We start from the raw sequence: 24,873 nt of genomic DNA on the forward strand, positions 1-24,873 counted from the left end.
TTACCTGTTTAGAAAAGCAAAGGTGTTTTATTTGAGGCACAAACACTTCATCTGAACTGACCCTATGTGTTGTGACACCCTACAACATCTACCCCAACAAGCGGTGTTGATTATTTGCCATAATAATTAGGATTTCAGTAGAAATGGCCAGCCTCCATCTATAAGGTGTTCTTTCCTAATAGCTTTGTTGTACACTATACATACGTGGTGACCTATGCCCCCAAGTTCAACCATATTCCTTGTAAATGTGAAAATATGGTAGTTTCATCACTTCTCAAAAAAAGAGAAATAGGTACTCTGCAGCACTCTCAGTGCTTTCCATTGTCCTGCTAGTAGTGAAAATCACTTAAGATAAAATCTAACTAACAATGATTAGTTAGACAAATAGTGTCAAAAAGTTATGCCATACAATTTTTCCAGTTTTTTCATATAGCACTAAAACTGTTGTGAGAGTGAATTTGTCAAAAACAGTCTGTACCAGCTTTAGCCCAGTATAAATAAAGTGTGAAAGTAAACAATCAATCACACACACACATAATAAATAATATGCGAGGCACATAAGGAATGATTTTTTTTAAAGTTTAGATAGTCAATGAAAGTAGATTTGAATATTTTTATGAAATTAGACCGGAAATTTGAGTGCAATATTAGAAAGACTGAAATCTGAAGCAAAATTTTTAGTGAAAAGAGGAAGCACATGAGAAACAGGGGTATTTGTTGAACTGTTGAAATACTCCAAAGAAACTAGTTTCTATTTTTATGAAAAACAATGAAGTCTGTAGGTAAATATTTATAAGATAAGTCATATTGGGAGCCATCTTTACAAAATCAGACATTTTGTCTTTTTTTTCGGTGTATGTTTTACATAGTTGAGGTTGTACCCCACAAATATATTGATATCTTACTTTCCATTTAATATGCTATTATGCTATGTATTTTCCTTTGTCATTAACATCTTTTGTTCTTAATATTCAGTGGTTACATGGCATTACAGCTTTGGTGTTCCATAATTTAATTAATCTTTCTCTTATTGTTTCTATTTTTTTTTTTTTACTTTTAAATAATGTAGCACTAAACATCTTGGAGCATATATCTTTTTTTTTTTTTAATTTATTTATTATTATTATACTTTAAGTTGTAGGGTACATGTGCATAACGTGCAGGTTTGTTACATATGTATACTTGTGCCATGTTGGTCTACTGCACCCATCAACTCGTCATTTACATCAGGTATAACTCCCAATGCAATCCCTCCCCCCTCCCCCCTCCCCATGATAGGCCCCGGTGTGTGATGTTCCCCTTCCTGAGTCCAAGTGATCTCATTGTTCAGTTCCCACCTATGAGTGAGAACATGCGGTGTTTGGTTTTCTGTTCTTGTGATAGTTTGCTAAGAATGATGGTTTCCAGCTGCATCCATGTCCCTACAAAGGACGCAAACTCATCCTTTTTTATGGCTGCATAGTATTCCATGGTGTATATGTGCCACATTTTCTTAATCCAATCTGTCACTGATGGACATTTGGGTTGATTCCAAGTCTTTGCTATTGTGAATAGTGCTGCAATAAACATACGTGTGCATGTGTCTTTATAGCAGCATGATTTATAATCCTTTGGGTATATACCCAGTAATGGGATGGCTGGGTCATATGGTACATCTAGTTCTAGATCCTTGAGGAATCGCCATACTGTTTTCCATAATGGTTGAACTAGTTTACAATCCCACCAACAGTGTAAAAGTGTTCCTATTTCTCCACATCCTCTCCAGCACCTGTTGTTTCCTGACTTTTTAATGATCGCCATTCTAACTGGTGTGAGATGGTATCTCATTGTGGTTTTGATTTGCATTTCTCTGATGGCCAGTGATGATGAGCATTTTTTCATATGTCTGTTGGCTGTATGAATGTCTTCTTTTGAGAAATGTCTGTTCATATCCTTTGCCCACTTTTTGATGGGGTTGTTTGTTTTTTTCTTGTAAATTTGTTTGAGTTCTTTGTAGGTTCTGGATATTAGCCCTTTGTCAGATGAGTAGATTGCAAAAATTTTCTCCCATTCTGTAGGTTGCCTGTTCACTCTGATGGTAGTTTCTTTTGCTGTGCAGAAGCTCTTTAGTTTAATGAGATCCCATTTGTCAATTTTGGCTTTTGCTGCCGTTGCTTTTGGTGTTTTAGACACGAAGTCTTTGCCCATGCCTATGTCCTGAATGGTACTACCTAGGTTTTCCTCTAGGATTTTTATGGTATTAGGTCTAACATTTAAGTCTCTAATCCATCTTGAATTAATTTTCATATAAGGAGTAAGGAAAGGATCCAGTTTCAGCTTTCTACTTATGGCTAGCCAATTTTCCCAGCACCATTTATTAAATAGGGAATCCTTTCCCCATTTCTTGTTTTTCTCAGGTTTGTCAAAGATCAGATGGCTGTAGATGTGTGGTATTATTTCTGAGGACTCTGTTCTGTTCCATTGGTCTATATCTCTGTTTTGGTACCAGTACCATGCTGTTTTGGTTACTGTAGCCTTGTAGTATAGTTTGAAGTCAGGTAGCGTGATGCCTCCAGCTTTGTTCTTTTGACTTAGGATTGTCTTGGAGATGCGGGCTCTTTTTTGGTTCCATATGAACTTTAAAGCAGTTTTTTCCAATTCTGTGAAGAAACTCATTGGTAGCTTGATGGGGATGGCATTGAATCTATAAATGACCTTGGGCAGTATGGCCATTTTCACGATATTGATTCTTCCTATCCATGAGCATGGTATGTTCTTCCATTTGTTTGTGTCCTCTTTTATTTCACTGAGCAGTGGTTTGTAGTTCTCCTTGAAGAGGTCCTTTACATCCCTTGTAAGTTGGATTCCTAGGTATTTGATTCTCTTTGAAGCAATTGTGAATGGAAGTTCATTCATGATTTGGCTCTCTGTTTGTCTGTTATTGGTGTATAAGAATGCTTGTGATTTTTGCACATTAATTTTGTATCCTGAGACTTTGCTGAAGTTGCTTATCAGCTTAAGGAGATTTTGGGCTGAGACAATGGGGTTTTCTAAATATACAATCATGTCATCTGCAAAGAGGGACAATTTGACTTCTTCTTTTCCTAACTGAATACCCTTGATTTCTTTCTCTTGCCTGATTGCCCTAGCCAGAACTTCCAACACTATGTTGAATAGGAGTGGTGAGAGAGGGCATCCCTGTCTTGTGCCAGTTTTCAAAGGGAATTTTTCCAGTTTTTGCCCATTCAGTATGATATTGGCTGTGGGTTTGTCATAAATAGCTCTTATTATTTTGAGGTACGTTCCATCAATACCGAATTTATTGAGCGTTTTTAGCATGAAGGGCTGTTGAATTTTGTCAAAAGCCTTTTCTGCATCTATTGAGATAATCATGTGGTTCTTGTCTTTGGTTCTGTTTATATGCTGGATTATGTTTATTGATTTGCGAATGTTGAACCAGCCTTGCATCCCAGGGATGAAGCCCACTTGATCATGGTGGATAAGCTTTTTGATGTGTTGTTGAATCCGGTTTGCCAGTATTTTATTGAGGATTTTTGCATCGATGTTCATCAGGGATATTGGTCTAAAATTCTCTTTTTTTGTTGTGTCTCTGCCAGGCTTTGGTATCAGGATGATGTTGGCCTCATAAAATGAGTTAGGGAGGATTCCCTCTTTTTCTATTGATTGGAATAGTTTCAGAAGGAATGGTACCAACTCCTCCTTGTACCTCTGGTAGAATTCAGCTGTGAATCCATCTGGTCCTGGACTTTTTTTGGTTGGTAGGCTATTAATTATTGCCTCAATTTCAGAGCCTACTATTGGTCTATTCAGGGATTCAACTTCTTCCTGGTTTAGTCTTGGAAGAGTGTAAGTGTCCAGGAAATTATCCATTTCTTCTAGGTTTTCCAGTTTATTTGCGTAAAGGTGTTTATAGTATTCTCTGATGGTAGTTTGTATTTCTGTGGGGTCGGTGGTGATATCCCCTTTATCATTTTTAATTGCGTCGATTTGATTCTTCTCTCTTTTCTTCTTTATTAGTCTTGCTAGTGGTCTGTCAATTTTGTTGATCTTTTCAAAAAACCAACTCCTGGATTCATTGATTTTTTGGAGGGTTTTTTGTGTCTCTATCTCCTTCAGTTCTGCTCTGATCTTAGTTATTTCTTGCCTTCTGCTAGCTGTGGAATGTGTTTGCTCTTGCTTCTCTAGTTCTTTTAATTGCGATGTTAGAGTGTCAATTTTTGATCTTTCCTGCTTTCTCTTGTGGGCATTTAGTGCTATAAATTTCCCTCTACACACTGCTTTAAATGTGTCCCAGAGATTCTGGTATGTTGTATCTTTGTTCTCATTGGTTTCAAAGAACATCTTTATTTCTGCCTTCATTTCGTTATGTACCCAGTAGTCATTCAGGAGCAGATTGTTCAGTTTCCATGTAGTTGAGCGGTTTTGATTGAGTTTCTTAGTCTTGAGTTCTAGTTTGATTGCACTGTGGTCTGAGAGACAGTTTGTTATAATTTTTGTTCTTGTACATTTGCTGAGGAGTGCTTTACTTCCAATTATATGGTCAATTTTGGAGTAAGTACGATGTGGTGCTGAGAAGAATGTATATTCTGTTGATTTGGGGTGGAGAGTTCTATAGATGTCTATTAGGTCTGCTTGCTGCAGAGATGAGTTCAATTCCTGGATATCCTTGTTAACTTTCTGTCTTGTTGATCTGTCTAATGTTGACAGTGGAGTGTTAAAGTCTCCCATTATTATTGTATGGGAGTCTAAGTCTCTTTGTAAGTCTCTAAGGACTTGCTTTATGAATCTGGGTGCTCCTGTATTGGGTGCATATATATTTAGGATAGTTAGCTCTTCCTGTTGAATTGATCCCTTTACCATTACGTAATGGCCTTCTTTGTCTCTTTTGATCTTTGATGGTTTAAAGTCTGTTTTATCAGAGACTAGGATTGCAACCCCTGCTTTTTTTTGTTCTCCATTTGCTTGGTAGATCTTCCTCCATCCCTTTATTTTGAGCCTATGTATGTCTCTGCGTGTGAGATGGGTCTCCTGAATACAGCAGACTGATGGGTCTTGACTCTTTATCCAGTTTGCCAGTCTGTGTCTTTTCATTGGAGCATTTAGTCCATTTACATTTAAGGTTAAGATTGTTATGTGTGAACTTGATCCTGCCATTATGATATTAACTGGTTATTTTGCTCGTTAGTTGATGCAGTTTCTTCCTAGGCTCGATGGTCTTTACATTTTGGCATGTTTTTGCAATGGCTGGTACCGGTTGTTCCTTTCCATGTTGAGTGCTTCCTTCAGGGTCTCTTGTAAGGCAGGCCTAGTGGTGACAAAATCTCTAAGCATTTGCTTATCTGTAAAGGATTTTATTTCTCCTTCACTTATGAAACTGAGTTTGGCTGGATATGAAATTCTGGGTTTAAAATTCTTTTCTTTAAGAATGTTGAATATTGGCCCCCACTCTCTTCTGGCTTGTAGAGTTTCTGCCGAGAGATCTGCTGTTAGTCTGATGGGCTTCCCTTTGTGGGTAACCCGACCTTTCTCTCTGGCTGCCCTTAAGATTTTTTCCTTCATTTCAACTTTGGTGAATCTGGCAATTATGTGTCTTGGAGTTGCTCTTCTCGAGGAGTATCTTTGTGGCGTTCTCTGTATTTCCTGAATTTGAATGTTGGCCTGTCCTACTAGGTTGGGGAAGTTCTCCTGGATGATATCCTGAAGAGTGTTTTCCAACTTGGTTCCATTTTCCCCCTCACTTTCAGGCACCCCAATCAGACGTAGATTTGGTCTTTTTACATAATCCCATACTTCTTGCAGGCTTTGTTCATTTCTTTTTCTTCTTTTTTCTTTTGGTTTCTCTTCTCGCTTCATTTCATTCATTTGATCCTCAATTGCTGATACTCTTTCTTCCAGTTGATCGAGTCGGTTACTGAAGCTTGTGCATTTGTCACGTATTTCTCGTGTCATGGTTTTCATCTCTTTCATTTCGTTTATGACCTTCTCTGCATTAATTACTCTAGCCGTCAATTCTTCCACTTTTTTTTCAAGATTTTTAGTTTCTTTGCGCTGGGTACGTAATTCCTCCTTTAGCTCTGAGAAATTTGATGGACTGAAGCCTTCTTCTCTCATCTCGTCAAAGTCATTCTCCGTCCAGCTTTGATCCGTTGCTGGCGATGAGCTGCGCTCCTTTGCCGGGGGAGATGTGCTCTTATTTTTTGAATTTCCAGCTTTTCTGCCCTGCTTTTTCCCCATCTTTGTGGTTTTATCTGCCTCTGGTCTTTGATGATGGTGATGTACTGATGGGGTTTTGGTGTAGGTGTCCTTCCTGTTTGATAGTTTTCCTTCTAACAGTCAGGACCCTCAGCTGTAGGTCTGTTGGAGATTGCTTGAGGTCCACTCCAGACCCTGTTTGCCTGGGTATCAGCAGCAGAGGCTGCAGAAGATAGAATATTTCTGAACAGCGAGTGTACCTGTCAGATTCTTGCTTTGGAAGCTTCCTCTCAGGGGTGTACCCCACCCTGTGAGGTGTTGGGTGTCAGACTGCCCCTAGTGGGGGATGTCTCCCAGTTAGGCTACTCAGGGGTCAGGGACCCACTTGAGCAGGCAGTCTGTCCCTTCTCAGATCTCAACCTCCGTGTTGGGAGATCCACTGCTCTCTTCAAAGCTGTCAGACAGAGTCGTTTGCGTCTGCAGAGCTTTCTGCTGCTTTTTTGTTCTTGTTGTTGTTGTGTAGCTGTGCCCTGTCCCCAGAGGTGGAGTCTACAGAGACAGGCAGGTTTCCTTGAGCTGCTGTGAGCTCCACCCAGTTGGAGCTTCCCAGCAGCTTTGTTTACCTACTTAAGCCTCAGCAATGGCGGGCGCCCCTCCCCCAGCCTCGCTGCTGCCTTGCCGGTAGATCACAGACTGCTGTGCTAGCAATGAGGGAGGCTCCGTGGGCGTGGGACCCTCCCGGCCAGGTGTGGGATATGATCTCCTGGTGTGCCTGTTTGCTTAAAGCGCAATATTGGGGTGGGAGTTACCCGATTTTCCAGGTGTTGTGTGTCTCAGTTCCCCTGGCTAGGAAAAGGGATTCCCTTTCCCCTTGCGCTTCCCAGGTGAGGCGATGCCTCGCCCTGCTTCAGCTCTCGCTGGTCGGGCTGCAGCAGCTGACCAGCACCGATGTCCGGCACTCCCCAGTGAGATGAACCCAGTACCTCAGTTGAAAATGCAGAAATCACCGGTCTTCTGTGTCGCTCGCGCTGGGAGTTGGAGACTGGAGCTGTTCCTATTCGGCCATCTTGGAGCATATATCTTAATCTGCACTATTGCCTTCAGACAGGAAATACTAAGGTGAATGATTGAACATTTTTAAGACTCAATACATTTTGCCAAGTTATTTTGAGAAGATGAACTAATTTATACTTTTTAAAGCAATAGTATGTAAAACAAAATGAATTACTTGCATTTACTGAGGTATTTGAAGCAAGTCACTTTTGAATACAAATAAAAGGTAAATTCTTTATGATAATAGTAAACTTTAATATAGAAACTTTTTGATTCTTATAGTTTTTTTACTGTTTCTCAACTAAAAATATTAAAATGAATGTTATTTGAATGACTAAGATATAGTGTATTTATACAAAAATATAATTTCGGCCGGGCGTGGTGGCTCAAGCCTGTAATCCCAGCACTTTGGGAGGCTGAGACGGGCGGCTCACAAGGTCAGGAGATCGAGACCATCCTGGCTAACCCGGTGAAACCCCGTCTCTACTAAAAAATACAAAAAACTAGCTGGGCGAGGTGGCGGGTGCCTGTAGTCCCAGCTACTCGGGAGGCTGAGGCAGGAGAATGGTGTGAACCCGGGAGGCGGAGCTTGCAGTGAGCTGAGAGCTGGCCTCTGCACCACAGCCTGGGTGACAGAGAGAGACTCTGTCTCAAAAAAAAAAAAAAAAAAAAAAATATATATATATATATATATGATTTCAAACAGTAGTGACTTCTATTGGGGAAAACCAGGAAACAGGAATTCTGAATTTTGACCTTGGCCCTCCTACTAACTGATCTTGGGTATGTACTTAGCTCCCCTAGAGTTTAGTTTTCCCCATCTGTAAAATAAGTGTGTTGGATCACATGATCCCTAAGAGATGAAAAGCCAGAGCTAAATGAGTAGTAATTATTATAAAGAAGTTCTTGCTCTTTTTAAGATGCTAATCCTTTATTATTTGAGATGTTCTCATGTGCAGCAAGTCATTAAATAAATAGAGTTACCTTCAATGTGTGCTTTTTACCCTGCTGTGATCTGAATGTTGTTGCACCTCCAAAGTTCGTGTGTTGACAATGGAATCACCAATATAATGGCATTAGGTGAGACATTTGGGAGACGATTAGACCGTGAGAGCAGAGCCTTCATAAATCGAATTAGTGCCCTTATAAAAGAGCCCCCAGAGAGTTGCCTTGCCCCCTTTTCTGCCATGTGAGGTTAGAGTGAGACTTCTCAGCCTTGAGAACTGTGAGAAATAAGTATTTGTTGGTGTGGTATTTTGTTACAGCAGCCCAAATGGACAAAGATACACTCTTTTGGCTCTCTCTTCTTTCAGTCCAAGGGTGTTCTGCTAGGTTTTGGCTACTTTTCATTTCTTTTATCAAATATTTGTTAAGTCTTATTAGGGAAAGTCTAGAGGTATTCTTCTTTACTGGTATGACCATATCCTAATAACACTGGTATGAGTAACATACTGTATGAATAATTAATTTGTTTTAGAGCAATGGTTTTCTAAAAATGGGGTATCATAGTTTTTAGTAATTGTGTTAAATTACTATTAAGAGGGTCAAATAATAGATTTTAAGTAATTTTTTGGTTTAAATAGATCTTGTCAACTAGATAATAGAGAGATTAAGAGCTGCTTTGCACTCAGGTTTCATGTTTTTATTGCAAAGATCAATTGTGCTTACAAGAAAACACTGAAGGAAATTAGATTATATATACTAATTAATAACATCCAGAGAATGATAAAAATATCATTGTTTGTATTCATGCTGTGAGAAAATACCTGAAGGAAAAGTTCAATTTTCTTATTTTTCATTATTGATTCATTTAATAGCTTTGATATGTAATCGTATAGGAGATTAGGAATGAACCTTACTTGATGTTTCTCTTTTCCTCATTTCTCACATTCAATCCCTGAATTCTATCTTTTTTCAGTAAGATGTGGATCTTTCAGTAAGATCTGGAATCTATTCATTTCTCTTCATTCCTACTGCCACTTCTTTGGTTCAGGTCATCATCATCCCCTGATTGAAATTATGTAACATTCTTCTAATTTGTTTCCCGTCCTCCAGTTTTGTTTTACTCAATTGTCTATAGAGTAGCCAGGATATTTTAAACCTGTTTATGCTGACGGTTTCTCATTTCCCTAAGGGTAAAGCTCACACTCTTTAAATGGCTCCTGAGACTTACCATGACTGGGCCTTGCTTCTCATCTCTCCCCTCTGTTCTTACACTTTATGGTCTAACCTATTCTGTATTTGCCATTCCTTGAATGTGACTAGCTCAGAATCTTCTGTTTTAACAGTACTTCCCTAGGGAAATCCTCTCTGATCCCTAGATTAGGGTAGGATGCCTTGCTACTGCTTTCATATCAACTTTTAATTCTTCAGTTATAACAAAACATACTTGTTTGATTTATCTGCTTTCTGTGATGTCAGGTTTTGTGTTGTTTGTTATGGAGTCCCTAGCACCTATACGGTACCTGACACACAGAGGATGTTCAATATTTTCTACAGGAAAGAATGAATATAGAGAGATGATGTAGCTTAGGGAGGCTTTATTGAGAGGATAGGTCTTAAAGGATGGGTACCTATTTTGATTAAAAGAGGGTAAATACTACATAGATAGAAATATTTGTTTACATGTGATTTTTCATTCAGATGTGTTATAGTACACATACAGCAGAATACCAAGTTCTGTGTCTCCAACCTGTGCAGTTAGAGGCAGTAGTTTTTCTAAAGGTATAATTTGGATCAGCCCGGTTTCTTAAGACTCATTGTGGCTAGTCTCCATCAAATGTTGTGTGTGAAAGAAGGGAAACTATTCACAGGTAAATAAAGAGTTCATAATCAAGAATTCAGGCTGTTCATAATGTGAGGGCCGTTTCAGGATAATATGTTGTACTTGGTGTCTTAATTTTGAATGTAGTTGAATTGAGTATAATCTTAGTCTTTTTTTTTTTTTTTGGTTTGTGTTTTCTTTATTTCTAAAACACAACCTTTTGTCACATGGTAAAGAGAAAGCATTTCTAATTATAATTTTTGAGATATTGATTCTATTATTAGAACACTTTATCAATCTTAAAGTTTCCTGATTCTGCTATGTTGTGGTAAAAGAACACAGTACTCAAACTTTGATAATTAAGACACAGTGAAAATTCATAGTAAAAATGCCAATAACTTACATAGGTTTCATTACTTGACTTAACTATGCAGTTTTAGAATTTGGTAATACCACATTATCTTTTACATGTAAACTCTTTAGAAGATATTAAATAAAAAGATAAAATGTATGTTGGTCTGAAGAATCTGAAACATAAATGAAATCCCTGAAAATTAAAAGGGGAATATGTATTTGCCTATTTACTATTTACACAACTATCAAAGATTGCCAAAATAAAACTCCTGTGTAGGCACTCATCATTTTGATTTGTGGATAAGTGATGATACCCATAGTCTGGAGGGAAGATTCCTTCAAGACAGTACAATTTTGCTTGGCAAATCTTTTGCATGTTAAACTCTTTAGAAAAAGAAATTAAATAAAAATATAAAATGTATGTTCGTATGATGAATCTGAAACATAAATGAAATTCCTGAAAATTAAAAGGTGAATATGTATTTACCTATTTACTATTTACACAACTATCAAAGATTGCCAAAATAAAAATCCTTTTTAGACACTCAGCATTTTGATGGGTGGATAAGTGATGATATTCAGAGTTTGGAGGGAAGATTCCTTTAAGAGAATATAATTTTGCTTGGTAAGTCATAAAGCCTAAAGCTTAGTCACGTATAGAGAAAGCTGCCTAATAATTAAGAGTTGACATTTTAACATGGTATTTGCAACAGACACATTGGGTACTTAATTAAAAGGAGAACTGCTTATTTTTAAAGGACTGAAAAAATTTGACTCTCCTTGGCAAATGAAATCTTCATAGTATCAGATATGGGAAATCTGAAGGATGTGGCTCATTCTCTGTTTGGATGATGCAGAATTGCTCTAAGCAGTAAGCTTACTGTTTTCAGAGAGCATTAGCAGCATCAGCAAATACAACTGTGTCAGTCTCTCTTAGTATGGGGTGTTTGTAACTGCACAGGGGAGATGATAAATAGTATATGATTTGACATCTTGATGATGGCTTAAACAGATACTGATGGACAGATCTGCTGTTTGATATTTTTTTCACTAGCCCTGAAGATGCTGAGACATAGAGATCGCTGTGATTATCTTTTGTAAGACAGGAAATGCAGTCTTTAGGGGTTTCTGGAAATAGAAAGGTCATGCAGTCTGGAACCTGTGAGCCTTTTCAATCTCTAAGTCATCAGGTATGACCTCATGAATTATGATGATAATATTAGAATGTAGGGTGCTTGTTTTTTCTAGTTCTTACTCATTGAAAATATATTGACTAATGTAATTGTTTATTGTCAGACTTTCCTTAGGATATTTGAACAAGTAAGATTTACGGCAGCTGAACAATATGATTATTAGAAATGTGTGTGTATGTGTGTGCCTGTGCATGTGTATGTGTTTAAATTTGTGTTTACTTTAGCTTTTTGGGGGAGAGGGCGGTAAAGGAAGAGATTCTTTGAATGTGATTAAAAGCAAGGTTTGGGGCGCTTCAGATTTTTCCAGAGTAAGCCTGAATAGAGTCAATCTTTATATTTTACTTCAAGTGATAAAAATAGTATAAATTGATCAAACTGATAAGGATACATCATAGCTAGTTGCTTACAGATAGCTACAAATATTTTTTAAATATTTGTACAAATATTTTACAAATATTTTTATTATTTGGAATTTTTTTTAAGCATAGAAACTGACGCTGCTACCACTGTAATATGCTATATAGCAATGAAAGTTTGGTGAATAGAATCGTCTTTGCAGCATCTGACCTATAAACTCATTTCCTGAAATTTATGTTGCATTATCTGAACCGTTTTAAAGACATTGGTTTTAATCATTTCTGAGATCTATTGAAATACTGATGCTCTTGGTGCTTTTAAGGTAGATATATACTAATCCATTGTTCATAGATGAAAGCAGACTATAAATCTGTTTTTCACAAAGAAAGCTTGTGACATTTAAGCTTGTTGAAGATTTTTTTACCCAGAGAGCTTCGTCCTTTGCTTACTTTCATTTTCAAATTGAAAATACTTGACTATATTAAACATGCAAATGATTTGGATTTCAATGTCCATTTTGTCCTGAAACTCTGCCATTTATTTTAAACTATTTTCACCCATCAAGTTATATATAATGCATTAACTTTGATTTGTTATAGCATATCCTCAGAATTATATACTTGGGTAAGAAACTACCTATATTTGACATTCAGATTTTGAAGGAAATATATTTCATTTTTAAAAATATTGCATATACTTCTGCCTCAATGTTAGAGAACTTTTCAGGTACTTTATATTAAATAAAATAATCAAAAAGAGATAAACATGTTGCAGCAGTTCTCAACAGCAAGATGGTTTTGTCTTCATGATTCCGTAGCCTGATTGTAATTTAATCCTTTATCAGGGTGAAATGACATAGATTAAAAAATGAATATATTTAAGGAAGTCTGAAACAATGAATTGATTCAGTTAAGGGGTAAGTTTCTCCTTTTTAATTAAAAACACATTCTGCCTACTGATATTAACTATAATTTATATGTTATTCAGGCTACTTAGCCAGCTTATATTCTTATTAGTAGGGAAGATTGGCATATTCTTAAGCTTGATTAATTTTGAAATGATTTGAATATACCTTTTAATTGCAACAAAACCTGTCTAATCTGTTAGAATTTATTTCCAGTATTTGCATGTATTAGTCATTATGAGTACATTCTGTTTCTTGGCATCGCTTTGGGATTCCTCTTGGTATTGGTTTCACAGCATTCTGCTATTTTTCACTGTATTCCTGACCTTTCAAGAGAACCAAACTGTAAAGATTTTTGGTTACTTTCCTTTAGTAGCATTTAAATGAGGATATCTTGATAATTTTGTAAGGTGGAAAAAAATTACTATTTTAGAATTGTCATTTCTGTCACAAATCAGAGAAATTTTTCTCTGTTACTATTTCAAAATACACTACAATAAAAAGCAAAGACTGGTTAGAATGTAGTTAAATGCAATGTCAATCTTTTTTCTTGCATGGCAAGATAATCTTGTCCTTTGGAATGATAAAACTGATTGTAAACTTGCCCAGTAATGATTGGTCATCTTCCTTACAAAGGTTGCCTTCATTTATACTATTTTACATGCATTTCATGATATATCATAAAGGTTTCTAAAGGTAAGCTGCCAATAAAAAACTATTTGAGTAATTCTTCAATTCAATAAACATAGTAAAGGCTGATCATTGCATGATACTGTATGTATTTGGTGTTATGAGGAATGCAGAAAAGAAAAAGTCATTTCCTGCTTTCAAGGAGATTAGAAAATGTATACAATAAACTGTGTTCCCATTTTGAATTGACTTTTGGTAGGCAGTATGCTACAGTCAGTTTTAACTTAATCTATAAGCTGATTAATCCTAGAAGGAGTTACATGTAACCTCTTTTTCCTCATGTAAATTTCTTGATATTGGATAAATGAAGGCTTAGGTCAAACTGTTTAATTATGCATCCCATAACTTTATTTAAAATTGCATTAAAGACTTTTAGAGTGCATGATTTCTTGTATAGGGCTTTATAAACTGTGAATCAGTAAAATAGCTTTGCATGTTGTATAAGCCATCATTGTCAGTTTGAGACTGAAGGTGGACCTAGTTCACTGGCAGGAGGCAGAAGTATCAGCTCAACATAGAGACTTGATCAATCCTGTCTAATTCCAGGCTCAGTGTGGGTAATTCAGTATTATGGAAGGGGTTTTTACTGTATAGGGATAAAACTTGGAAATAAAGAGTAGCAAATATGGAAGTGTCTGTTACTAACTAGGTCATTTGGAGAGTCCTTTGAATAAAATGGGGGAATAGGATTTACCTCAGGCTCTGAGAAGGCAGATCAGGACCAACTAATTATGGAAGCGGACCTTAGCTGCTGCTTGGTGAAGAGTAAGGCCATTGCTCTCTTCTCTTTTGTTCCAATATGCTTGCTGAAGTTGCAGGAAGGTGGGTAGAGAAGATGCAAAGCGCTTGTTTCCCCAGAATCCCAAACTGGAACACGCTTCCTGATAGTGCCTCCAAAGTGTCTGTTTCCTTGTATTAGAGCAATAGAAAGTTGATTTGCAAATTCTTCTGGTTTGTAACGGCTGGCTGCAGTAAGAGGCTAGTGCAATAGTTCAGTGTCTGGACTGCCATGTTCTCTGGGTTCAAATCTTAGCTATGCTACTTACTAGCTGTATCATCTTGGCTTGTTTCCTGATATGTAATATAGGGATAATAATGGCACCTACCTCAGAGAGTTGTGGTAAACATTAAGTGAGTTAATGTATATGAAACACTTTTAAGAGTACCTGACATATAGCAAATATATTATTGTCAACATCCTTTGTTGACAGACTTTGTTATAGACATTCTAAGAGGTTGGATGGGCTATTGGCAGGACTTTGTAACAGTCATCATGCAGTTTAGTTTTGTTCCCTCTCCCTTACTCTCTTTATCAACTAAGAAATTATATATGCTACACTGAAATATAGTTATAAAAATGCAAACAAAGAACAACATGCTATATCCATTTCAATTCTAACATTTACTGACAATAAGAATTGTGACTTATGAAAGATTTTGTGTTTAAACTTTGCATCTACCTACCAGGCTGATTCAAACTCTCTTAGAATTCTGTGTGCAGATTCTTTGCTTCTCTGTATTATACCAACTACTTTATTCATGACTGAAAGATTACTAGGACTTTGGAAAAGGTAACAGCAACTTAAGGTCTTTCTTGTTTATTGTTTAAGACTAAAATTAAGGGGTTAAAAAAAAGCCTTTCTTTAAAGGCTTAAAGAAAATAATAGGGGCAAATTTACCTAGATTTAGTGATACTAGGTCATCAAAAGTGTCCAGGACAAAAAATTTTACTGAAAGTCAAACACAACTTGTTTTTAATAATTTTATTTCTTGACATTTTTATTCTAGATGAAACACTAAATGAAATATATTATAAATAGAATACTACATATATAAATAGAACAATTCAAGTTCCCTTTTGATAGAGTATAATATTTTAAATTGCTGGTGATTATTTAATGTAAAAACATTAATCTGCTTAAAATTCTCAATAAACTTCAAAGACAAGTGAGTAATACGATATTTGGATTAAATTTACCTGCTTAAATATGGCATTTTGTTACATCTCTGAATTTCACTTCTCTTCTCTGAAGAAATTTCCTCAGTGTGCTGCTGTTTCCCCCAAATTGGCACAGAGTCAGTTGAATCTCAGAATAGTGCAATTTTTAAAAACAAATATACAAAACTCTACAATGTTCTAGAAAGAACTGTACTGGGCAAGGATATAAAAGTCTGTAGGTCTCTGCCTTCAGGAGGTCACAGGTAATGGGTTGTAACTACAAAATACAAGTAAGTATGGCAGAATATGGAAAGTAGTGAATGCCATGAGGTAAGTCTTGAAGACAGGCCAACATAGAGAAAAGGTCATTTCAGGCAGAAGAAACATCATTAAAGGTAGGGAGGCAGAAAGCGAATAATAGAATAGTTCATTTTGGCTATAGCCTAGTGGGATAACTTAGACTTATCACAGAAAAGGTTTCTTGGGACCAGATAAGTATAGAATCTTGAATGCTAGATTATGATTTCTAAACTGAGAACATTTCTTTGCTGATGTACTTATTCCTGGAAAAAATAAAATATAAAACAAAAGAGCAGTACCTATATTTTGAAGTCATTTTCAGAGCTCTAACCCTCTTGAGACTTTGAGAATGAATATTAAATTCCTGAGTAGATTTAGTAGCTAGTAGACAAGGTAGGGGGTAAAAACAAACTGAAGGATTTTAATAAAATTTTCTATCAAAATTGCACATGAGAGCATTTCTCAGTCTATCCACAAGCACTCAAAAGTCCTAGATTTCAGATCCTAAGAGACCTCCTGCTTGTCCGTGATGTAAACTCCATTTTATTGGTACGTAATCTGATTTAGCTTTGGCTTTGTTTTTGACATTTCCTAAAGCAAGGACAATCTAGTGGGATCATTTTAATACAATGAATACTCATGTTACTATGGTGAATAGTTGGATAAAAAGGACTTTATCTTAGGGAAAATTGGAAATTAAAATTGCCATTTTGAATCATGGAAGTCACTGAATATTTTACCTTTGTTCTTTGTTCATTTAAAAATGATAAAGTAAACCATGTTTGCAAATACTTTTAATATCGCCTTCTTCTACTCCATACACCAGAGGCATTTTAGTATTGCCTGAGGTTAGTAAAAAAGCTGGATACCTTCCAAGAGCAGATTTCCTTTAGATATGACAGCTGGGATGTGATTTTTGGTATCAGATGCAGGAAAACGTCATTTGTACATGGTAATTGTGAAAAAATTGGAACCTATTACTCTCACTTAGTATAAATGATCCGTAAAAAGTATGTCAGAAGTAAAACTCCTGGAATTCTACAGGGAGAGTTAAAATAAAACCAGACACAGGTGCTCACCTGACTCTATTTTTAGAACAATAGGAGACTCATATAACGGAGAATACTCTGTACTTCCTGTATAAATCTACATTATTTGAAAGTCGTATTTTCTAGAAGTTCTTGTGAAGTTGTACTTATTAATCTTTGCAATTTCACATTGCCTAGGAAAGAACCATTTACCTGGTAGGATCCCAACAAATTTTCAGTACTTGTTTTAGAATCAGAGTCCCATTTCTGAAAGAAACCTTGGATATCACTGGGCTTTGAGTTACTTTAAACGTTTAAACACGGTTTTGTTTCTCAAAAAGCAAATAAGAGGCATTTAGAGGAAAAGGACCCTTTCTTCATCTTAAGACTTTTAAAAATGGCAATACAGGAAGGTTAATAACAACAATAAGTTAAAGGAGAATTCAGTATTCCTCCATGAAACTACTCTTTCTAAAAGGCAACAGAGACTGGTTCCAGTGAAGCATATTATGATGTGTGGCATGTAAATGTATACCATGATTTTTGTATACCAAATGTATACTACTCATTTTTTCCCCAAATTCAATTTAATCTCATAAGAATTTATCGAGGCTACTGTATAACATGGGGGAAAGCTGTATACCACAGTAGCAAGGAGCTAGGGTTCCAGAGCGGGACTCCTGTGTTAGAATCCTGTATCTTCCACTTTACTGGCAATTTTTGACTTAGGAAAGTTACTTAATCTCTCTTTTCTTCAGTGTTTTCATCTGTGAAATGAGGACACTAATGTGTTAATCTCTAGAGTTGTAATGAAAATCAAATAAATTAATAAATTAATAATTCAAACAGTGCCTAGAGTGTTTGGTACAGTGCCTAACTTAATAAACATAGGTTATTATAATTATCCCCACTGAACTAGGTAGAAGCTACAAATATGTATGTGTATATTAAATATGCATATATATACACACACATACTATACATCCTATGTAAACACAATTTTAGTATGTATGTATATCTATACATACGTTTACATTCTACCTTAAGCATATATAGTATACTGAAAAAGAAATTTAGTAGCTTGCCCAAGATCAAAATTGCCAGCAAAGTATAGGATGATTTAAGTTTCAAACCCAGAAAGTCTAGCTCTACAGCTGTTGGTCTTAACTACTGTTTCATACTGTTTAGAGTATAAACACCTGAATTAGATAGCTATGTATAAATTAGTATATTCTAAATGCCAAATTGAGACTGAAGACATGAAGGTAAACTGAAACTACTGTGAAAGACTTAATGGAAGAATTGTGACTTTTATTTTATTTTAAGTTCTGGGGTACATGTGCAGATACACAGGTCTGTTACATAGGTAAATGTGTGCCAAGGTGGTTTGCTGCACCTATCAACTCATATCTAGGTATTAAGCCCAGTATACATTAGCTATTTTTTCTGATGCTCTCCCTCTTCTCTCATATGCCGCAGCAGACCCCAGTGTGTGTTTTTCCCCTCCCTGTGTCCATGTGTTCTCATCTTTCAGCTCCCAGTGAGAACTTGTGGTATTTGGTTTTCTGTTCCTGTGTTAGTTTTCAGATGATAATGGCTTCCATCTCCATCCATATCCCTGTAAAAGACATGATCTCATTTCTTTCTATGGCCACATAGTGTTCCAGGGTGTGTGTTGTACCACATTTACTTTATCCAGTCTATCACTGATGGACATTTGGGTTGATTCTATGCCTTTGATATTGTGAGTAGTGCTGCAGTGAACATATGCATGCATGTATCTTTATAATAGAATGATTTATATTCCTTTGGGTACATACCTAGTAATGCGATTACTGGGTCAAATGGTATTTCTGGTTCCAGGTCTTTGAGGAATTGCCACACTGTCTTCCACAATGTTTGAACTAATTTACATTCCCACCAAAAATGTAAAAGTGTTCCTATTTCTCCACAGCCTCGCCAGCATTTGTTGTTTCTTGACTTCTTATCACCATTCTGACTGGTGTGGGATGATATCTTATTGTGGTTTTAATTTGCATTTCTCTAATAATCAGCAATATTAAGCTTTTTAAAATATGTTTTTTAGCTGCTTATATATCTTCTTTTGAGAAGTGTCTGTTCATGTCCTTTGCCCACTTTTTAATGGGGTTGTTTTTTTCATGTAAATTTGTTTAAGTTCCTTGTAGACTCTGGATACTAGGCCTGTGTCAGATGGATGGATTGCAAAAATCTTCTCCCATTCTATAGATTGTCTGTTTTCTCAATAGTTTCTTTGGCTGTGCAGAAGTTATTTAGTTTAATTAGATCCCATTTGTAAATTTTTGCTTTTGTTGCAATTGCTTTTGATATTTTTGTCATGAAATCTTTGCCTATGCCTATGTCCTGAATGATATTGCCTAGATTTTCTTCTAGGGTTTTTATAGTTTTGGGTTTTACATTTAAGTCTTTAATCCATCTTGAGTTAATTTTTGTATAAGATGTAAGGAAAAGGTCCATTTTCAATTTTCTGCACCATTTATTAAATAGGGAATACTTTCTCCATTGCTTGTTTTTGTCAGGTTTGTTGAAGATCAGACAATTGTAGATGTATGGTCTTATTTCTGAGTTCTTTGTTCTGTTCCATTGGTCTATGTGTCTGTTTTTGTACCAATACCATGCTGTTTTGGTTACTGTAGCCTTGTAGTATAGTTTGAAGTTGGGTAGGGTGATGTTGCCAGCTTTATTATTTTTTGCTTAGGATTGCCTTGACTATGCCAGTTCTTTTTTGGTTCCATATGAATTTTAAAATAGTTTTTGCTAATTCTGTGAAGAATATCAATGGTAGTTTAATCATTGAATCTATAAATTACTTTGGGCAGTATGGCTATTTTCATGATGTTGATTCTTCTTATCCATGAGCATGGATTGTTTTTCCATTTGTTTGAGTCCTCTCTGATTTCCTTGAGCAGTGGTTTGTAGTTCTCCTTGAAGAGGTCCTTCACATTCCTTGTTAGCTGTTTTCCTAGGTATTTTGTTTTCTTTGTAGCAATTGTGAATGGGAGTTCATTCATGATTTGACTTTATGCTTGTCTGTTGTTGGTGTATAGGAATGTCTATGATTTTTGCATGTTGATTTTGTATCCTGAGATTTTGCTGAAGTTGCGTATCTGCTTAAGAAACTTTTGGCCTGAGATGATGGGGTTTTCTGGGTATGGGATCATGTCATGGGCAAACAAAGACAGTTTGATTTCTTCTCTTTCTATTTCAATACGCTTTATTTATTTATTTTTTGCCTGATTGCCCTGGCCAGAACTCCCAATGCTATTTGAATAGGAGTGGTGGAGAGCATACTTGTCTTATGTCAGTTTTCAAGGGGAATGCTTCCAGCTTTTGCCCATTCAGTATGATATTGGTTGTGGGTTTGTCATAAATGGCTTTTATTATTTTGAGGTATGTTCCTTCAAACCTAGTTTGTTTAGAGCTTTTAACATGAAGGGATGTTGAACTTTATCAAAGTCCTTTTTCTGCATCTATTGAAATAATCATGTGGTTTTTGTCTTTAGTTCTGTTCATGTGATGAATTATGTTTATTGATTTGCATATATTGAACGACTCCTGCATCTCAGGGATGAAGTAGACTTGATTGTGGTGGATAAGCTTTATGATGTGCTGCTGGATTCAGTTTGCCAGCATTTTCTTAAAGATTTTTGCATTGATATTCATCAGGGATATTGGCCTGAAGTTTTCTTTATTTGTTGTCTCTCTTCCAGGTTTTGGTGTCAGGATGATGCTGGCATCATAAAATGGGTTAGAGAGGAGTCCCTCCTTTCCAATTGTTTGGAATAGTTTCAGAAGAAATGGTACCAACCCCTCTATGTACCTCTGGTAGAATTCAGCTGTAAATTCATCTGGTCCTGGGCTGTTTTGGTTGGGAGGCTATTTCTTACTGCCTCAATTTCAGAACTTGTTATTGGTCTCTTCACGGAATCAACTTCTTTGTAGGTCAGTGTGAGGAGGGTGTATGTGTCCAGGAATTTATCCATTTCTCCTAGATTTTCTAGTTTATTTGCATAGAGGTGTTTATAGTATTCTCTGATTGTTGTTTGTATCTCTGTGGTGTCAGTTGTGATATCGTCTTTATCATTTTTACTGTATCTATTTGATTTTTCCCTCTTTTCCTCTCTATTAGTCTAACTAGTGTTCTATCTATTTTATTAATTTTTTAAAAAAACTACCTCCTGGATTCATTGATTTTTTGAAGGGATTTTTTGTGTCTCTCCCTCCTTCAGTTCTGCTCTGATCTTGCTGATTTCTTGTCTTCTGCTAGCTTTGGGGTTTGTTTGCTCTTGATTCTCTGTAAGTAGTTCTTTTAGTTGTGGTGTTAGGATGTGAGTTTGAGATATTGCTAGCATTTTGATGGGAGCATTTAGTGCTATAAATTTCCCTCTTAACACTGCATTAGCTGTGTCCCAGAGATTCTGGTATGCTCTCTTTGTTCTCATTAGTTTCAAAGAACTTCTTGATTTCTGACTTAATTTTATTATTCAGCCAGAAGTCATTCAGGAGTGGGTTGTTCAATTTCTATGTAGTCATGTAGTTTTGAGTGAATTTCTTAATCTTGAGTTCTAATTTGATTGTGCTGTGGTCTGAGAGGCTGTTGTGATTTTATTTCTTTTGCATTTGCTGAGGTGTGTTTTACTTCCACTTATGTGATCAATTTTAGAGTAAGCATCATGTAGTGCTGAGAAGAATGTATATTCTGTTGTTTTGGGGTGGAAAGATCTGTAGATAACTGTCAAATTAACTTGAACCAGAGCTGACTTCAAGTCCTGAATATCTTTGTTGATTTTCTGTCTTGATGATCTGGCTAATATTGACAGCAGGGTGTTATTATCTCCCACTGTTATTGTATGGGAGTCTAAGTCTCTTCATAGGTCTCCAAGAATGTGTTTTATGAATCTGGGTGCTCCTGTATTGGGGGCATATAGAATTAGGATAGTTAGCTCCTCTTGTTGAATTAAACCCTTTACCATTATATAATGCCCTTCTTTGTCTTTTTTGATCTTTGTTGGTTTAAAGTCTCTTTTGTCAGAAACTAGGATTTCAACTCCTGCTTTTTTCTGCTTTCCATTTGCTTGGCAAATTTTTCCTCCATCCCTTTATTTTGAGCCTATCTGTATCTTTGCATGTGAGATGGATCTCTTGAATACAGCACACCAATGGGTCTTGACTCTTTTTTGTTTGTTTGTTTGTTTGTTTTTGATACAGAGTCTTGCTCTGTCACCCAGGCTGGAGTGTAGTGGCATGATTTTGGCTCACTGCAACCTCCATCCCCCAGGTTCAAGCCATTCTCCTGCCTCAATCTCCCAAGTAGCTGGGATTACAGGCATGTGACACCACGCCCAGCCAATTTTTGTAGTTTTAGCAGAGATGGGGTTTCACCATGTTGATCAGGCTGGTCTTGAACTCCTGATCTCAGATGATCCACCCACCTCAGCCTCCCAAAGTGCTAGGATTACAGGCATGAGCCAGGGTCTTGACTCTTTATCCAGATTGCCATTTTGTGTCTTTTGATTTGGGGATTTAGCCCATTTAATTTAAGAATAATATCGTTATGTATGAATTTGTTCCTGTCATCTCGATGCTAGCTGGTTATTTTGCAGACTTGTTAGTGTAGTTGCTTCATAATGTCATTGGTCTGTGTACTTCAGTGTGTTTTTGTAGTGGCTGCTAATGGTTTTCCCTTCCATATTTATTGCTTTTTTCAGGAGCTCTTGCAAGGCAGGTAGGCCTGGTGGTGACAAATTCCCTCAGTATTTGTGTGTCTGAAAAGGGTTCTGCTTCTCCCTCACTTATGAAGCGTGGTTTAGCCAGATATGAAATTCTGGGTTAGAAATTCTTTTCTTTAAGACTGTTGAATATTGGCCCCCAGTCTCTGCTGGCTTATAGGGTTTCCACTGAGAGGTTTGCTGTTAGTCTGATGGACTTCCCTTTGTAGGTGACCTGGCCTTTCTCTCTGGCTGCCGTTAACATTTTTTTTTTCCTTCATTTCAACCTTGGACAATCTGATGACTATGTGTCTTGGGGTTAATCTACTCATGGATTATCTTACTGGGGTTCTCTGGATTTCCAGAATCTGAATGTTGGCCCGTCTTGCTAGGTTGGGGAATCTCCCTTGGATGATATCCTGAAGTATGTTTTCCAATTTGGTTCCATTCTTTCCATCTCTTTCAGGTACCACAATCAGTCATAGGTTTGGTCTTTTTATATAATCTTTATGGTCCTTGGAGGTTTTGTTTGTTCTTTTTCATCTTCTTTCTCTAATCTTGTCTGCCTGTCTTACTTCGGCAAGATAGTCTTCAAGCTCTGAGATTCTTTTCTCCACTTGGTCAGCTATTCATACTTGTGGTTGCATTGTGAAGTTATTCTGTTGTGCTTTTCACCTCCATCAGGTCATTTATGTTCTTCTCTAAACTGTTTATTCTGGTTAACAGCTCCTTTAATGTTTTATTATGATTTTTCACTTCTTTGCATTGTGTTAGAACATACTCCTTTAGCTTGGCGAAGTTTGTTACTACTCATCTTCTGAAGCCTACTTTTGTCAGTTTATCCATCTCACCCTCGGCCCGGTTCTATGTCCTTGCTGGAGAGGCGTTGTGATCATATGGAGGAGAGAGGCACTCTGGCTTTTTGAGTTTTCAGGATGTTTGCATTGGTTCTTTCTCATCTTCCTGAGCTTATCTACCTTTGACCTTTGGGGCTGCTGACCTTTGGATGGGGTTTTTGTGGGGTTCTTTTCTGTTGATGTTGCTGTTGTTGTTGCTTTCTGTTTGTTTGCTTTCCTTTTAACAGTCAGGCCCCTCTTCCATAGGGCTGCTGTAGTTTGCTGGTAGTCCTCTCCAGATCCTATTTGCCTAAATCCCTTCCACACTTGGAGGTGTCACCAGTGGAGGCTGCAGAACAGCAAAGATGGCTGCCTGCTCCTTCCTTTGGGAGCTCTGTTCCAGAGGAGCACTGACCTGATGCTGGCCAGAATGCTTCTGTATAAGGTGTCTGGAGACCCCTGTTGGGAGGGTCTCACCCAGTTAGGAGGCATGGGATCAGGGACTCAGTTAACAAAGCACTCTGGCTACCCCTTGGCAGAACCGGTGCACTGCTCTGGGGAAAATCCCCTTTGTCTGGTCTGCCTGGACTCTTCAGAGTCAGCAGGCAGGAAAGACTAAGTCCACTGAACCCAAGGGACTGCATCCCCTCCTCCCCACAGGGCCTCCATCTCAGGGAGATCATATTTCTCTCTGTAAATCCCTGGATGGAGTTGCTGAAATTCCCAAAGGGATGTCTTGCATGGTGAGGAGGGATGGATCCAAATCTCACCTAAAGAAGCAGTGTGGCCACAATCTGCCACAGCTGCTGAGCTGCACTGTGGGGAATTCCTCCAGGTCCAAACTACTCAGTATCCCTGGAACTGGTAGGGGAAAGCAAATGACTGGTGCTGCAGTGATGGTGGCTGTCCCTTCCCACTAGTTCGTCTTAGGCACTCTCCAGCCTGCTTCCCGTGGTCACAGCCTGAGCCCGCTGAAAGTCTGCACAGCCCTGTGCTTGGGTCCCAAGGCACTGGTGGCATGGGCTCATGAGCGGATCTCCTGATCTTCAGGTTTCACAGATCCATGGGAAAAGTGTGGTTTCCCAGGCAGGGTAGTACAATCACTCACCTCCTCCCTTGGCTGGGGGTGGGAGCTTCCCTTGCTCTGTGTGGCTCACGGGTCGGCTGTCGCTCCACCTTGCTTTTTCTCACTCTCCGTGAGTCACGCCAACTGCCTAGTCAGTCTCAATGAGAGAGCCTGGATACTTCAGTTGAAGGCGCCGGATTCACTCGTTTTTATTCTCCGTGACTTGACTTTCATGGGTTTCATTGTGTTTCCTTCTGGTTTCCTTTCCACTAGAAATAATATGTGTAACATCATTAGCACAGTTCCTGGCATAGCTTCTCAATAAATTGCAGTTATTATTATCATAATCTTTCTGATAATTTTGTCTCAATCTTCCTCAATGTGTGCAACCTACTGTTTGGAAAAAACAAATCTGATCTATATCCATGATTTAAATGAACTGTTTGTTGG

General features: G+C 37.4%; 1 protein-coding gene across 15 annotated transcripts in view; it reads left to right on the forward strand.

Moving 5' to 3' along the window:
• Positions 1 to 24,873, forward strand: part of SLC4A10 (solute carrier family 4 member 10) — a 381,685-nt gene that overhangs the window by 83,523 nt on the left and 273,289 nt on the right. For 5 of the 15 annotated variants that reach the window (XM_025404367.1, XM_025404368.1, XM_025404373.1 and 2 more), the window contains exon 2: positions 11,418 to 11,553. The exons of the other annotated variants lie outside the window; for them this stretch is intronic. In XM_025404367.1, coding sequence (XP_025260152.1) covers positions 11,473 to 11,553 — 81 coding nt within the window. In that variant the 5' untranslated portion in view covers positions 11,418 to 11,472. The remainder of the gene's footprint in view (positions 1 to 11,417; positions 11,554 to 24,873) is intronic. 15 annotated transcript variants of the gene reach the window in all.

This window comes from Theropithecus gelada, chromosome 12, assembly GCF_003255815.1.
Source record: "Theropithecus gelada isolate Dixy chromosome 12, Tgel_1.0, whole genome shotgun sequence".
In the NCBI taxonomy this organism is placed as follows: Eukaryota; Metazoa; Chordata; class Mammalia; order Primates; family Cercopithecidae; genus Theropithecus; species Theropithecus gelada.